The 16820-nt window shown below is 38.7% G+C and overlaps 1 protein-coding gene and 1 non-coding gene across 2 annotated transcripts; one reads left to right on the forward strand and one right to left on the reverse strand.

Moving 5' to 3' along the window:
* The first annotated feature begins 640 nt into the window (after positions 1-640).
* On the forward strand, positions 641-12294 carry LOC129647437 (placental prolactin-related protein 3). Its single transcript, XM_055574528.1, has 5 exons — positions 641-695; positions 7069-7250; positions 9441-9548; positions 11295-11474; positions 12103-12294. Exons 1-5 carry the CDS (start codon positions 641-643, stop codon positions 12292-12294), a joined length of 717 nt encoding a protein of 238 aa, XP_055430503.1.
* Positions 4973-5083, reverse strand: LOC129648010 (U6 spliceosomal RNA). Its single transcript, XR_008712617.1, has one exon. It is a non-coding gene; the product is annotated as a U6 spliceosomal RNA (small nuclear RNA).
* Positions 12295-16820: the final 4526 nt, after the last annotated feature.

Raw genomic sequence — 16820 nt, forward strand, 5'->3', positions numbered from 1 at the left:
CAATTTATTACTACTGTTGTAACTGTAGTCCTTTTGGTTATTGATTGCATCAGGATAATAATTAATTATAAATATTAATAGCAACATAGGGACACATACTACTAAATTTATAGTGAATAGAGAAAGACATAGAATATATCAGGCAAGAAGTCAAAGTATGGGAAGCCAGCAGTGGTAGTAAAGGAAAGGGCAATATTGCCTTGAGAGGAAGGAAGGTTCTCAAAGTTTCTTGAAATAGCAAGAATGAGTCAGCTGTGAGGAATTAGCTTAATTTGGAAACCAGAAACTCTACCAGAAGAAATTTAAGTTCATAAAAATATTACAATGCTAAAACCCAAAATTTAGACAAAGAATAGGGTAGAGTCGGGTATATAGACATTCAAAGTTCTCCATTGCTTAGTACATCAGGCACTCAAGGACCACCCTCATTGAAGTCTTTATCTATTGCTCAACCTGCAGGTACCAGCATGGAGAAAGAGATAGCTCTACTCCACAGGCAGTGGAAGCCTACTTTTATGGCCTCATGGCTTTCCTTAAGAAGCATTCCATGCAGCACATTTCTTTGATCCCATCCCATCCCATCTGGCTGACTCCCCACGGTCAACAGGAGTCCTCACCCTGGGATCATTCTGCAATCCCCATGGCTCCAGCTCCCAGCCTCTGTGGACACCAGTGGACTTACAACCCTGTCCGAGGTATGAAGGGCTGCAACATGGCTCGTCTATGTGGTTCTCATTCCGTTCAGACTGTCACAGATTAGTGAGTTCACTCCCCAACAGCTTCAAATGACTCCCCCGTCCCAGTGGACTTCCATGGATGCGGGGATCTCTCTCCTGTGCTTCAGCTCCCTCTCCCCCAGGTGCAGGCTGGTTCCACTTGCTCTGCTCCTTCTTTCCCCTTCCTCCTTGTCCCTTCTTTCCTTTGTCCTACTGAGTTCTGTATGGATCCAGATATTCCTTCTCAGTAGTCAGGGAGTCCTGCCAGTATTCACCTGGTCTTCTGTGAGAACTGCTGCGTCTTTGGACGTTCCTGATGCATCAGTGGAAAGAGGTGTACCCACTTCCAGCTACCCCTCCGTCATCTTGTCCACCCCCATTTGTACATGTATTAGAAACTAGTTTCCCTTTCTATTAAGTAACATTGCCATCTCCACACACGTTTAACTTTTGCTTTTTGAGGAGAACACAGGTAAGTTCCACTCTCTTCAGTTCAGTCAGTCATTCAGTGGTGTCCCACTCTTTGTGACCCCAGGGACTGTGGCAACACAGGCTTCCCTGTCCATAACCAACTCCCAGAGCTTGTTCAGTCTCATGATTAGATCTCATGATTAGATCATGAAGCTCAAACTTAGATCCTCAGACCTTATTAATTTTTTATACATGAAAATATGTAACCTTTAAAAATCTCTCCCTATTTGTCCTACACTCCAGTCTTTGGCAAACATTTTTCTACTCCGAGTTCTATCTTTTTTTTTTTTTAACTGCTTATAATTGAGATCATATGGTATTTGTCTTTCTCTAACTTAGTTCACTTAGCGTAATGCTGTCCAGTTTCATCCATGTTGCCACAAATGGAAGGATTTCTTTTTTTTTCTAATGGCTAAATAATATTTACCTATATATGTCACATCAGATAGTTTTAATCCATTCACCTGTTGAAAGATTGTTGTTTCTATAACAAGGCTACTGCGAATAATGCTGCAATGAACATGGGAATACAGATCTCTCTTTGAGACAATGATTTCATTTCCTTTGATTATATATCCAGAAGTGGGATAACAGATCACATAACTGTTCTCTTTTAAATTTCTTGAGGAAACTTCACAGTATGTTTCTGTGGGAGTTGTACCGGTATACGTCCGTACCAACATTGCATAAGCATTCCTTTTTCTCCACATCCTCAATAACATCTGTCATTTCTTACATTTTTGGTACTAGACTTTCAAAGGGGTATGAGGTGATATCTCTTGTGCTTTTGATCCTCATTTCGTTTGATTATTACTTATGCTGAGCAGCTTGTCATATACCTCTAAATCATCTGTATGTCTTATTTATGGGAAAATGTCTATTCTTTAAAGATGGAGCATACATTATGTTTACTATATTCCAATATAAAAAACTCAGTTGCCTACCTATATATCAACAACAAGCTATCAGAAAGTGGAATAAAGAAAACAATCCCATTTACTATTGCATCAAAAAAAAGATAAGACACTTAGAAATAACCTTAAGCAAGGTGTTGAAAAATTTTATAGAAAATCTTTAAGACATTGATAAGAGAAATTTAAAAAGAGTTAAAGATCTGCAAAGTTAGGTTATCTATTTATGTGTTTCTTGAGGTAGGATTTCTATTACTATAAACTTCCATCTTAGAATTGCTTTTGTTGCATCCTATAGGTTTTTGATCATCATGTTTTCATTGTTCTTTGTTTCTAGGAATGTTCTGATTTCCCTTATTTCTTCAGTAACCTTTTCATTATTTAGAAATTTTTTGTTTAATCTCCATGTGTTTGTGTTCTTTACAGTTGTCGTTTTTTTCCTATGATCGATATTGAGTCTCATAGTGTTGAGGTCAGATAAAATGCTTGAAATAATTTCAATTTCCTTAAATTTACTGAGGTTTGATTTGTGACCCAAGATTTGAAAAATGTTCCATGTGCACTTGAGAAGAAATTGTATTCTTCTGCATTTGGATGGAATGTGCTGAAGATATCAATTAGGTCTGTTTGCTCTAACATTGACTTTTAGGCTTATGTTTCCTTATTACTTTTCTATTTTGTTGATCTGTCCATTGGTATAGGTGTGGTGTTAACATGCCTACTATTATTGTGTTACTGTCAATTTCCCCTTTAATGTCAGTTAGTGTTTACCTTATGTATTGAGGTGCTCTTATGTAGGGTACATAAATAGTTAAAATTGTTATGTCTTTTTCTTGGACGGATCCCTTGATCATTTGGTAGTGTCCTTCTTAATCTTTTATAATAGTTTTGATTTTAAGGTCTATTTTTTCTGATATGAGAATTCCCAATCTGGCTTTCTTTTTTTCTCCATTAGCATGGAATATCTTTTTCCATCCACTCACTTTCAGTCTGTATGTGTTTCTAGGATTGAAGTGGATTTCTTGTAGACAGAATATATATGGGTCTTGGTTTTGTATCCACTCAGCCAGTCTGTGTGTTTTGGTAAGAATGGAAGAAGATAATAGCAAATAAAGCAATTGATAAAGGATTGCTTTCCAAAATACAAGCAGCTCAAACAACTCAGTCATCAAAAGCAAGGGCAAGAACTGCAAAAATAAACTAGTGAGACCACATCAAACTCAAAACCTTCTGCATAGTAAAAGAAGCCATCAGTAAAATGAAATGACAACCTATGGAATAAAAAAAAAATTGCAAATCACATATTTGGTAAGGGCTTCGTATCCAAGTATATATAAGAGACTCATGCAACTCAGTAGGAAAAGAAATCAAAACACTCCAAATTATTAAATGAGCAAAGGAAGAGTAAATGTTTTGAAAAATCTGAAGAGTAGACTGTAGATGACAGACACTGTAAGGTTTTCCTTCCAGAACAAAAGCCTGTTTCTTCCTGGCATTGCATTCTTTATCTCCAACCACCTGTTTGGTGATTGCAGTTCACAGTATACATCCTTCACTCACTAGCAATCACCTGACACTGAGCTGTATGTGCTAAGAATACCCTACTAATTATAAAAACTAATAATTATATACTTAATCTTGAGGCATCTAAAATCCAAGGTGATTTTCAGAATTTTCCACTCCATTGTTTTCTACATTCTATTTCAAAATTGAAACACCTAGTATGGAAAAATGAGTAGGGGACCTCAGTAATACATGCATAGAAAGTCATTTAAAACTGGGAGCATTACTGTATTATAATTTGGGGGAATGTATTATTACTAATACTACTGTAATTTTCTTCCCTTTAATTCTCTGCTATACTAGGTTGATATTGATTTAAAATAGTAATACCAACATAGAGGCACATGGCACTCAAGTTACAGTAGATTAAGACAAAGCTTATGTGGCAGGAAGTGAAATCATGGAAAATTAGCAATGGTAGCAAAACAAGTGGCAGTACTGCCTAGAAAGAAAGCAGAGTTCTCTAATTTTTTGGAGACAACAGGAACAAGCCAGATGGGAGCCAACCAGCTTAAGCTGTGTACCAGAAACTGCACCAGAAGGAAAATGAAGTTCATAAAAATATGCTGATGCTAAACGCCAAAATCCAGACAGTAAGAGAATAGGGTAGGTTTTATGTAGATGCTGAAAACTACTCAGAGAGATAGACATGGAAGCAAATACACTAATGAGTATCAGAAAGATCAAAGCACAAAAGGGTCTGAAAATAAGTCGTAAAGGGACTTGGTAGTCTGATTAAAAGAATAAGAGAATCAAATTAGAAAACCAAAATATAAAGACTTGTGCACGTGATAGGCCCAGAGAATGCTCAGCAGAGAAGATTTCAGCCTCAATTGACCAGTGAACAGAAGCCTCCAGCATCAGGAACAAAAACCCTGGGCAGGACTCACGACTGTGTGCTTCTGGAAACAGCCTCAGTTTCAAAGTTTGGGCACTATACCACGTAAAAGCGAAGGCAGACAAGGATTATAGCTTGCTATGGCACTGAATCAAGACAATAGTGTTTGTTAGTTTATTTTTCTCATTCAATTATAAAGTTAATGAATCACTAACCAATGATAATTGACACCATCAGTTTCCAGTCAGATAGTCTTTAGTCATACAATGGATATATGAACCTGTTATATGATCGCCAATAACAGTTTTAATAATTAAGTTTATTGATGTTTAATTGAAGGGTAATTGCTTTACAATACTGTACTGCTTTCCAGCAAACATCAACATGAATCAGCCATAGGTATACCTATGTCTCCTCGCTCTTGAACCTCCTTCCTGCCGTCTTTCCCATCCCATCCCTCAAAGTTGTTACAGAAAAATATGGAAGGCTTCACAAATTTGTGTGTCATCCTTGGGTAGGGGCCATGCTAATCTTCTCAGTATTATCCCAATTTTTTAATATATGTGCTACCAAAGCAAACACATGAATAACATTTTAATAGAAAAAAACACATATAGTCATCTACCAATAAATGATCAATTACATTAGGAATGTGGGTATTCTGTTATATTTACCAGCTCTTATAAAATCGAATTTTTTAAGGTTCAAAGTTCCATGAATGAAATAAACATATTTTTATGCATAACACATGTATACATGCACATAAATATATGCACACAAATACATCTATGTTATACAAGCTATTATTCTCCTAGCCTGTCACAATAAGGTCTTTAGTTGATGAAAGATATAGTCCCAAATTTCTCCAACTTATATGTCTTCCTTTGAGAACCTCTTCTTTTATTTTCATCACCTAATTTTAACTAACCATTTTATTCTCAGATACCATGCCCCTTTAAACTAACTAAGAGCAGAGAAAACCTAATAAATGCAGATATGTTATCCTTAATTAAATTAGCACTCTTCTGGTAAATTGGAAAAAGAATCATGTTCAGATCTCATTCAGGAGGATAAAATCTCTATTTTATCAGTTCTCTTGTCCAACCTCAATTCTTGCTCATTTCAGTCTTAAATTCTGTTTGCATACAAAGGATGCACAGGAAAAGTAATATTAAAATCACACTTGCAAGAGTCTATGATTTTATGCTTCTGTTAGCCAAAGGTAGGGCCAGGAATAATTTGTGAAATATTACATACATCATGGAAGCATGAAGTCTAGTTCTATTATCAAAGAGGAGATGCTTGGAGATGGTTCAAAAACTAAGCCCCTTGGGTTGTCAGGATGTACCCCCGATCAGACAGATAAATTTTGTCCCTAAAAAGTCAAAGTCAGGAAAGGGCAGGCCTTGTTCGCAGAGTCGATGATGTTGTCTTGGGTGCTGACCAGGTAATATTCTTGTATTACCATTTGGAGATTTATTTACTACTTTCTCGAAGAAACAAATGTAACGAGAGGATTAAAGATGCATAAAAGTAGAAGAGCTGTCAAAGTGCCTGGAAGAAAAGCTAGCCAGGAGAACCAGGCCCCCACACTGATAATTGTCAAAGACTGTAACAGTGCATGTTTTATAGACAGAGCAGAACAAGTGGAAAAAACCAGTGTTCTAAGGTCACTGCTGTTTTGCAGTCAAAGACAAAATATTTTTCTCTTTAAGCAGAGTCATCATAGCTCCTGATGAGGTCCTGGTTACACACATGCAGACCGAGGGCCACAGGCATATGTGATGTGACATCAGGAAGTGAACAGAGGAGTGTATTGGTGCCCAGTCACCTGCATCTGCTAATAATGGGACCTGGGGGAAATTACTTGCCCTCTCCAAGTCATCACATCTTCATTAACAGAACTTGATGATCATAGTGAAGATTAAGGCTATCTCACAGGGTTCCTGTGAAACACAAATTTTAAGATGTTTTAAAGCTTTCGGGAAATTATCAAAGACATGCATGGGGTTACTAAGGTGAGTGAGCAGATCCAAGGTACAGTATCCTTTTTCTCTTGGTATTCTCTTTGTACTCAAAAGTAGCGATCAGTCAGTCATGTGTTTACTCTTACCCCAGCGTGATGGTAAACCACACAGATCAACTGGACTTTTCTTGTCATTTCAGTGTCTAATATGTAAGCATTAGTCAATGTAGAGTGAAAAATTACAAACTCCTAGAGGGTCTTGTTGCCAGAGTCTGCAGAGTCCCAACACTAAACTGTCTTAAAAAAATGGCCTAAACACTCTGGCTCAGAATTAAGTTCCAAATGTTTGCAGAGCACAGAAGTACTTCTGGGAGCAATACAAAATTACAGGGAGTAACCTACTTCTCCAACTCTCTATCTGTGCAAATATTATCATCCATTTAAATTGACACAGAATGCAATCCTTCTTCCCCATCCCGGCTACTATAGCACCAACTCCTGCTCAGAGCAACAGGGAAAGAGAAGCCTTCCCTCCACCGGATGGATTTGATAACCTCAGGTGACTAGATCATCTCAGAATGGTTCATGTTTTTATTTAAACAGGGTCCTGTCTGCTCCTGCTGCTGGTCATGTCAAATCTGCTGCTGTGCCAAGGCAACTCATGCCCGTCCTGCTGTCCTGACGTGTTTGACATCCCCCTGGAATCTCTTACACACCTGTTTCTCAATGCCTCCAGGCTGTCACATGATATCGTTAACCATACCACCATAATGTTCCATGAGTTTGTAAGTACTCTGGTGGTGGTGGTTTAGTTGCTAAGTCATGTCCGACTCTTGCGACTCCATGGTCTGTAGCCCTCCAGGCTCCCAGATGGAACCTTCCCATAAGTGTTGGGCTATACTGTCCTTACAACAAGAAGGCTGCATCAGCCAAACTTCAAATAACAGAGTCTCTAAGTCAAAGAAGCCATCAGCTCATAAGATGTGGAAATCGAAAAAAGGATCAGTTTTGTGAAATCCCTAAGATTCCTTAGAAATGCAATAACTTTTTCAATTTCCTTTCATTCATTTTCTTTTGTAAATTTTTAAAATAAATGATTTTTGTATTTGTCAGCCAAGAATGCCATAAAATAATACCATAGACTCAGTGGAATAAACAACAGAATTTTATTTGCTTACAGTTCTGGGGGCTAGAAGTCCCAGATCAGGGGGCCAGCAAGGTGAGGTTCTGGTAAGAACTCTTTCCTCCCATGCTGGATTCTCCGTTCGTCCTCACACAGGGTGGGGGGTGGGGAAGAGAGAGAGAGGAAAAGACACAGAGGTAATTCTCTGGTGTTTTGCTTCATGAAGACACTAAATCTATTGGATCAGTGTTCCACCCTAAGAGCTCAGTTAACCTTAATGGGCTTCCCTGGTCGCTCAGATGGTAAAGAATCTGCCCTCAATGTAAGAGACCTGGGTTCTATCCCTGAGTCTGGAAGATTCCCTGGAGAAGGGAACGGCAAGCCACTCTAGTAATCTTGCCTGAGAAATCCCATGGACAGAAGAGTCTGGTGGGCTACAGTCCATGGGATCCCAAAAAGTTGGAACCCTTTTCAAAACACAGTACTTTGGCAGTTAGGTCTCTAACACATGAACTTGAAGAACATTCATTCAGCCCACAATATTACCTGACACAAAGCACTTTTAGGTGGGACTGGGTAAAAGGAAGCATGTTGATTTTCTAGTCCTTCAGTGTCTCTCTGGGCTTTCTTCTCCAGGCTCAGAGTAAATAGCCAATAAATGAGAACTGCTCTACAGTGAACTGGGTGGATGGAACATGTTAAACAAAGCTGAATCCCGGTCACAAAATCAAATAATGGTAGTTTTATTAAGGCTACAAATTATTATTTTAAGATTTGCAGTGAATAGCTTTAGAGCTGCAATAGAAAGGGAATTTACAATTGGAAACAATTATTCTCTTTCTGAAGAAAGTATTTGAAAGTTGTATGTTAATTCTTTTAGGTCAATCAAGGAGCACACAGTTGAGCAGAGAGCTAATAAAAGGCGGTGTTAAAGGTTTCTATTAAATTCATGTAGTTCTTTTTACTCACTAGTTTTTTTCATCCTCCATTTTTGACTGTCCATTTTTTTTATAACTCTTCCAAGTAATCTCTTGAAATGTTCATAACTTTTCTAAAGATTAGTTTTTCTCTATCAATGTGTTAGCTAGATTTTTCTACTCTTATTATTCTCAGTCCATTGCTTAGTATTTCCTATAACTTTATGCCATGTTTTTCCACAGTACCATTTTGTCACCATAAACAACATTGTATTCTGCACCTGGGATGAACACTAAGCTTTTTGGTGGGTGGATTGAGAGATAAGTCCGAGTCATAACTTATAACTCCTTGCAAGGGAATATATTGGCTCTAACCCACAGTAAACAAGAGATTAAATGGTTAAATATAGGTGCATGCATGCATTCTAAGTCATATCAGTTGTGTCCAACTCTTTGCAACCCTACTGACTGTAATCCAACAGGCTCCTCTGTTCATAGGATTTGCCAGGCAAGGAAACTGGAGTAGGCTGCTGTACCCTCTTGCAAGGGATGCTCCTCACCTAGGGATCAAACTTGAGTCTTCTTATATCTCCTGCATTGGCAGGAATGTTCTTTACCACTACCATCACCTGGGAAGCACCAAGTATTGGTACAAAAGTGCTATATTTGGTTCAAATACTAAAAAAAAAAAAAAAAAAGATAATAAAATTGGAGAAGGCAATAGAAGGGAAAAGGTTGAACTTAGAAAAGTTAGATGTAAAATCATTTTTATAGAGACAATGTATAGAAAAAGTATGAAAAGAATGACTTTCAAATTTTGTGATCCCCCCCATAAAAAAAAAAAAATACAAGGCTGTTAAACATGTTAATGTTCTGGTAATGGGTTCATCTACCGAATGCCCAACAGCCCTAACTAATTGCCTGATCACTTTCAGGATGAAAAATATGCCCAGAACCAACCGTACACTATCAATGCCACGAAAAGCTGCCATACCAATTCCCTCCATACTCCCCAACAAAGAGAAGAAGCCCTAAGGATGAACGTGAGTCTTTCACCTGGGTTTTTCACCAGATCAAATGAGACAGTATATAGTTTACCAGGCTTCATAATATTAGAGGGAATGGTAACTGTACATGCAGAAAAAGGTGGAGGAACTGTAAGCAACTGAAGAGAAATTATATTATGCAGTTGATGAAGCATGAGAGAAATCAAGGGATGACTAAAGATCTATAGTAGCAACATAAATAACAGATCCATAAATTGTCCATGAAGACAACTTTAGTTCAACCAATGCATTAGACACAGGATTGCAGCTATTATACCGTACAAAAACAGGAAATGAATGGGAACTTCCATGTGTAAAATATAAGATTGCAAAATTCATGAATATGTAAGAAACACACCCCAGTTTTGAGTACTCCCTGTTACTAGCGACTGCTGCCTGGGAGTCCTATACTGTACCACCCGAGCCACCGCGTCTGCCTTTCAAGGCTCTCCTGATTCTGCTTTTACTTCTCTGACACCTCCTTCATTCGTCATTCTCAATGACTCTTCTGTCACGTTTTATTTTTAATTTGTAAGTCTCCCCCACAATGGCCTATAAAACATTGCTTTGCTGTTCATGGCCACAATTGCCTCTGTTCTGAGGACAACACAGTTTACATATCAAGCCTCAATCATTTATGGCAGCTCCAAATTTTCACCGTTATAATCTCTCCTTTCTGATTTCCTGCATTATCTTTTGTCCTAACATTATTTAAAATATTTTCACATGCATCCCCCCTTAAAATACTATCTTCTCTCTTTACAATTTTCTTAATGATACCAGCATTCTTTTCCTCTGTTAAGCTCATTAGTAATGAGGATGATCAAGTAAAGGAAAAAGGTCAAAAAGAAGAGGAGGGATTGTTCAATAAGCTTAAATTCAAAGATTATTGAGAGTTACTACATGGCCATACATTTTACTCAGCACTTTATGTGCATTACTATATTTAATCCTATTCAGTTGTCTGTTCTTTACCAGTAAAACAGTTCATGGCTGTAAAGAAATCAAGCATATTAACTAGAGATTTTCAGCCCCTGGGATTTTCATGCACAATTCTGCTAGTAGTAGTGAACTAGGGGGGGAAACCCTCCATTGTGAATCCCACTGATGCTGTTACTAAAGACAACGCTGTGCCATTTTCTGCCCGGACACTTGTCAACAAAACAGACTCTTCTGATATCAGCAGGGGGCTGGTGTGGGATCAGCTGAGGAGAGAAGTCTGTTTAGGAATGTCATGTCTTCTTCCTTGTCTCTTTGTTTTAATATCATGAAACAAATTATCGATCAAAAATCAATACAAAGGACTCATCTGATTCATTAATACGAATGAATCACTGGGTGACAATGATGTGGGCACAGGTGAAATCCCTCTTTCCTGGGTCAGGCCCTGCAGCACATACTGACTTGTGTAAATGCTAAGATTCTCTCACGGAAATATACAAACACAAAAGAACTCACTGAGTGGTGGTAGAATTTCAGAGGAAAAAAGAAAATTCTTCATAAATTAGAATGCATTAGAAGAATTAGTTCCTAAAATAACCTAGATTTTTAATAATTTAGCATAGTGTGAACTAATAGCTTACATTTTATACTTTTGCAACTTTTACTACCTTCAAAAATCTCTGCATGCACATAGGAATAACCAAGAGTTTTTTAGGTCAGCTGCTCTGAGCATAGATCACATGTTACCAATACCACTGAATTATGTTTATTTTAATCAGATCGTTTCTTCTGGTTGCTTAGAATGAAGACCTTAGTAAGTGGATACTCATGTTACTGTACTCCTGGCATAGACCTCTGTATCTTCTAGTCAAGTACCTGAAGAGTATGAAAGAAGTCTCAGATACTATCCTATCAAGTGCCAAAGAGAACATGAGAAAAATAGAAGAACTTCAAGCATTCATAGAGAGGCAATTCAGCCAGGTGAGCATCCTGCAGAGGGCTTTCTTGCTTTGTTCATGAATGAAAGAGGTCACCTCTGTAATGCGCATGGTGTTTTGAAATATATCCTTTTGTAAGAAAAAGGTTCATGACTTGTATATTCTAGACTGCTACTACATAAAGCAGGAGCCTAGTCATTCATGGTGATAGATTCTACTGTAAAGGAATCAGAATTTCACTGCAGTTTTTGACATGTGCAGCCTACCCTGCATGCACACAATTCCACCAAAAGCTTGCCTCTTCCTTGGCACAGGTGGCTGAAATATTTTCAAGAGTAAGAGAACTAGAGAACAGAATTTCCAAGATCAGCATTTTCTTCAAAGTAACCCAGGACATATGCTATTGAAATTCCACTTGTCTTCTTTTTCTGTTCTCCTCAAATCAAAAGATGAGAGTAGGAAGGAAGAAAAGAGAAAGTTAAAACTAATCTTGAGTTATGTTTCTACATTTTAGATTCCTAATAGTTTTCTCATAGGCTGGCTTCAAAATCCATATCTAGAGTGTTTTATATTCATATGTCTTCTCCAAATCTTAATTTGATAATTATAAGGAAAAAGATATGCAAATACTAATAAAACACATAAGAACTCATTATTTTTTGGGTATTCAGGTTATTTATCCAGTAACACGGACAATATTCAAGGCTCGCATTTACTGGTCAGGACTCGCATCCCTGGTGTCCAACGATGAAGATGTGCGTCATTCTGCATTTTACAAGCTGTTCATGTGCCTGTATAGGGATTCACGTAAACTTGACATGTACACCAAGATCTTGGCGTGCCGAATCACCAACACGTGCTAAATCCATATCCATCCCATCCAGCTCTGAGGTGGTCATGATGATATATCCCACAGCAAGCTTCTTGGAAATTTATAGCTTTTTATGCATGCTCTGTGAAATGGGTCTCCTCTTAAAAAAATAAACACAGACTCTGTAGAGATGTCAAAATCTAAGAGGGCAATTCCTTAACATTTCTTATCTTCAATTAATAGAAAATCAAAAGAAAATCGACCCCGACAATTGAGAGAATGAAGCTCCTATTAAAATTAGTCACAAATAGCAGAAGCTGGCATTACAAAGAAGACCATTAAGAGATTATGTAAGAATCACAGCCAATTATTCTGGGTCAAGTTATTAGAATCAAAGTCTTATGGACTCTGTTGGAGAGGAAGAGGGTGGGAAGATTTGGGAGAATGGCATTGAAACATGTGTAATATCATGTATGAAACGAGTTGCCAGTCCAGGTTCAATGCACGATACTGGATGCTTGGGGCTGGTGCACTGGGATGACCCAGAGGGATGGTGTGGGGAGGGAGGAGGGAAGAGGGAGGAGGGTTCAGGATGGGGAGCACATGTATACCTGTGGCGGATTCGTTTCGATGTTTGGCAAAACTAATACAGTGTTTCAGGGTTAAAAATAAAATTAAAACAAACAAACAAAAAAAAAAAAACAAAAAAACCCCCAAAGCATTAGACAATTGTTCGTGGTTCTGGTCATGCTACCAAGAAGACTGAATTCTCAGGATTCTTTATGAAAGGAGCCACAAACTGTCAGCCAACTATCACAGTGTTACACCAGACAAGATAAGTGCTTTGCACTTTTGTGTAAATAGCATGATGTTTACTGAACTGTGTTAAGATTGTTAGGATGCTGTCTTAGTCCTTCTGGGTTGCTATAACAAAAAGCAGAGGCTTAAAAACAATGGAAATGGATTTCCACAGCGTGGTCATGCAGGGTCCTTTCTGGTCACACACTTCTTACTGTATCCTCACACGGGGGCAAGGCTCGGGAGTTCTGTGCATTTTTTATATGTAAAAGCACTCATCTCATTGAAGAGGGTCCATCCTTATAACTCCATCACCTCAAAAAGTCCCACCCAGGGCTACCAAAATAATGGGGATCAGGATTTCATCATATGAAATTTCTGGGGGATGCAAGGCTGAGACCGTAGCAGATACAAAGGTGAACTGGCTCATCCTCCTCCAGTGGCTGTCGTCACCCACACTCCACTGCATCCTCATTTCCTGCATCACCTTGCAGCCATTCCATACATTCTATCACTCTGGGTTTCACAAGTCCAGGTCAGTCAAGTATCAGCTTCATCTCATACTCAGCCTATTCAATGTCTCCCTCTCCCCTGCTGAGGCCCAGGGAACCTACCAGGAAGTGCAGATGTGTCCATTTCTGCAAGGTTCCTTCTCTCTCCCTCTCTGGATCTTCATTCCTTGGGCCATGATGGAACAAGGTAGATGGTAACGAGATGGGAAACTCTGACATCACTGACTTACATGATGCTGTTGTAGCCTCCTCTTGGTCCAGACGGACTGATCTGAAATTCCCCCTGACTGACAAGCATTTCCCTTGTGGGGTATCCTTGTGATTTTCCAGGACATTCACAATTTGGGGATCCTCAATGTCATAGTTTCCTTTTTAATCAGGAGAAATGTTCTGGAACAACAGCTCCCCACCTGCAGTAGTCACCAAAGATTCCCTCTTTCCCTCACTCTGCAAGCACCATCTGGAGAAAATTAAGCAGCCCACAGTCAGCTGCCTACTAGCTGACCCACAGGAACCCCATGTATGATAAACACTCCAAACAACTGAATGGCAGAAATACTGGTGTGCATCTGTCCACCACTGTGGATTCTGGACAATTGTCCAACTGGTCACATAGACACTCAGTAGATCAGAACGCTGGATTCAAAAACACATTTATCTGAGAAGTGAGATACCATTCTCTCTTCCTTTTAGTGTAACTATCATTCTCAGTAATTATTTGGATTACAAACATGCCTTAGTAGGTCCCTGAATTATAAAATCCTCCAAATAGACTGAGTTTCTACTGAGACTGGAGCAATGTGACTGGATTAGGGATGCTCAGCTTGTTCAACAGCCTCCAAACAACCTGGGATGAGGGCCAATCTCTTGACTGGCTCTCCTAAGAAGTCAGTGATGTTGTTGGGCTGGTTTTGCAGCATCTTTAGGTGTTTAGCAGTAATTCCTGGAAAACCGAAAATGGGAAATCAGAAGGTAGAAGGGAAAGGGAGATGAATAACAGAGAAGGAAGAGAAAGACAGAAGGAAGGAAAAGAAGCAAAGGGAAAGTGTGTCTAGGACTTGGGTAGTGAAGGATGAAAAGATGTTAGAATACTTTATTTTCAAGCACCCAAATATATATGCTTTTTAAAATATCCTAAGAGCAAATATCTCATATTCCCTTTTATTTCATTTTCTCTTTTCTCCTCTTTTTTCTGAAATTGTCCTTTATATTAGGAGTATTCTTTTGTTGTTACTATAAGCCATAGTTCTAGAGATGAACAAAGACTGGCAACTCTTTAGGACAGAATCCAGCCCAATTATCTTCTTTTAGGCAAAGATACCTTTCCAGCAAAGGTGTTGAGCGAAACAGGAACAGTGTCCAGCAAAACCAGGAACACTGTCCTCAAAACCAACATCTTCCATCATACATAGGGTTATTCTTGTCTGAGCCCTGCCCCTGCCTCTACCCGGGATGACCCAAACCTTTCAGAACATGACAGAATACTCTGACCCAAAGCAATCTATCAATCTCTCCTTTGGCTCCTTCATGCATGTAAAGTGTCAGTTTTCTTGTATTTTCACTTTCTTCTTCCAAAAGATAAAAGACCATGAAAAAACCCTGTAAGCACTTTCTAAGTCATTTACTGCCAAAAACATCTAATTGTATTGTGTTACTTGCTTAATTTTCTTTCCTTCAATGTCTAGATATTTCCAGCAGAGAGGATGGTGTTTATTAGAGTGAAAATTTGGCAATAAGGGGGACAATGCAATTGGGGAAACATACACTTCCCAATTGGAGAAGGCAATGGCACCCCACTCCAGTACTCTTGCTTAGAAAATCCCATGGATGGAGGAGCCTGTCCATGGGGTTGCTAAGAGTCGGGCACGACTGAGCGACTTCACTTTCACTTTTCACTTTCATGCATTGGAGAAGGAAATGGCAACCCACTCCAGTGTTCTTACCCGGAGAATCCCAGGGACGGGGGAACCTGGTGGGCTGCTGTCTATGGGGTCGCACAGAGTCGGACACGACTGAAGCGACCTAGCAGCAACAGCAGCCTTAATACAAAGTGTCCCCGTATGGCTACTGTTCTAAAAGACCCAAGTGGCCATTCTTTCCTACCACCCAGAACTTTATTCAGTGCACATTTTTACATTTATTTGTGGTTCTCTTCTTTTTCTCCAATGTCAGCTTTAACCACCTAATTTTTGTTTTACTTTTGTTCCCTTATTGTGTCACACAACTGAAGTGATTTAGCATAGCATACACTCCCCAATAGACCACACACATCTTTATGTATTTGTCTCTTATAAAATTTATTTCAAGTATGAATTTCGGACTTTACATCAAGAACAGAAGTGGTGCCATTGAGAGCACTACTGTGACATATAAAGTGAATATTGTAGATTTCAGACAATATTGAACAGAACCATAGATATTCTATAGAGTCAGTCAGGGATAGCCAAAGGGGGTATATTTGGACAGGATTTAACAATCACTCCCTTGCCATCCAGAAAGCGTTGATTTTCCCCTCTTTTACAGATTTCCATGTAAGATTACATGTGAAGAAATGACCCTGGTATATCAAGAATAGTAGCAGTGGTTACCGAATGGAAACAAACAAATGAAAAACCTTTGAAGTTCACTGACCTTATAGATTAGTAAGTCACATGTCATGGATACAGTGAGGACTTAAACTGAGGTTTAAAAAAGTCTCTATTTTCCAGAAGCAGACCCTCCATTTGTGGAGAAGGAGAGGGTGATAAACACACAAACTGCTATATGGCATGGTAGCATGAAGAAGAATAAGATGTGAAGCCACCACGGGGCTACAGTAGATTGAAGTACAGCTAGGAACCATCTGAATGTGTCACAGGAGTGACATAAATGGGATTGCTTTATGATGGAGTTTTGAAAGGTTGATGGGATATTGATGTGGAAAAATAGGAAAACAGTATATCTGTCAATTCATTTAGGATCATCTTATGAAGTAAGGATCTCTGACATCCTAGATCAAGGCAACTGATATATTAATACATATAGCCTTAAAAGGTATCAGTGAATAATCAAGTCTGACAAAAACACAAGAAATGTTCATTTTTTACCATACATGTTGTATCTCTCATGATTATGCTCCCATGATATACTGTAAATATTATTGTAGGGTTAGAATGGAGAAATACTTGTATGCATTTTTATGCATTGGGGAGAATCATATATGCCAATTTGGAGAGTTTGTCTTTATTCTACAAAGCAACAGGAAACCAAGAACATTAAGTCCAAGAGA

Source organism: Bubalus kerabau, chromosome 3, assembly GCF_029407905.1.
Source record: "Bubalus kerabau isolate K-KA32 ecotype Philippines breed swamp buffalo chromosome 3, PCC_UOA_SB_1v2, whole genome shotgun sequence".
In the NCBI taxonomy this organism is placed as follows: Eukaryota; Metazoa; Chordata; class Mammalia; order Artiodactyla; family Bovidae; genus Bubalus; species Bubalus kerabau.

Bases quoted from the DNA above. Each gene is read 5' to 3' on its own strand.
- LOC129647437 (XM_055574528.1), top strand. From the start codon at position 641: ATGGCTCCAGCTCCCAGCCTCTGTGGACACCAGTGGACTTACAACCCT. The intron at 696-7,068 runs GTATGAAGGGCT...TTATTTAAACAG, and splicing joins GACTTACAACCCTGTCCGAG to GGTCCTGTCTGCTCCTGCTG. The intron at 11,475-12,102 runs GTGAGCATCCTG...TTGGGTATTCAG, and splicing joins TAGAGAGGCAATTCAGCCAG to GTTATTTATCCAGTAACACG.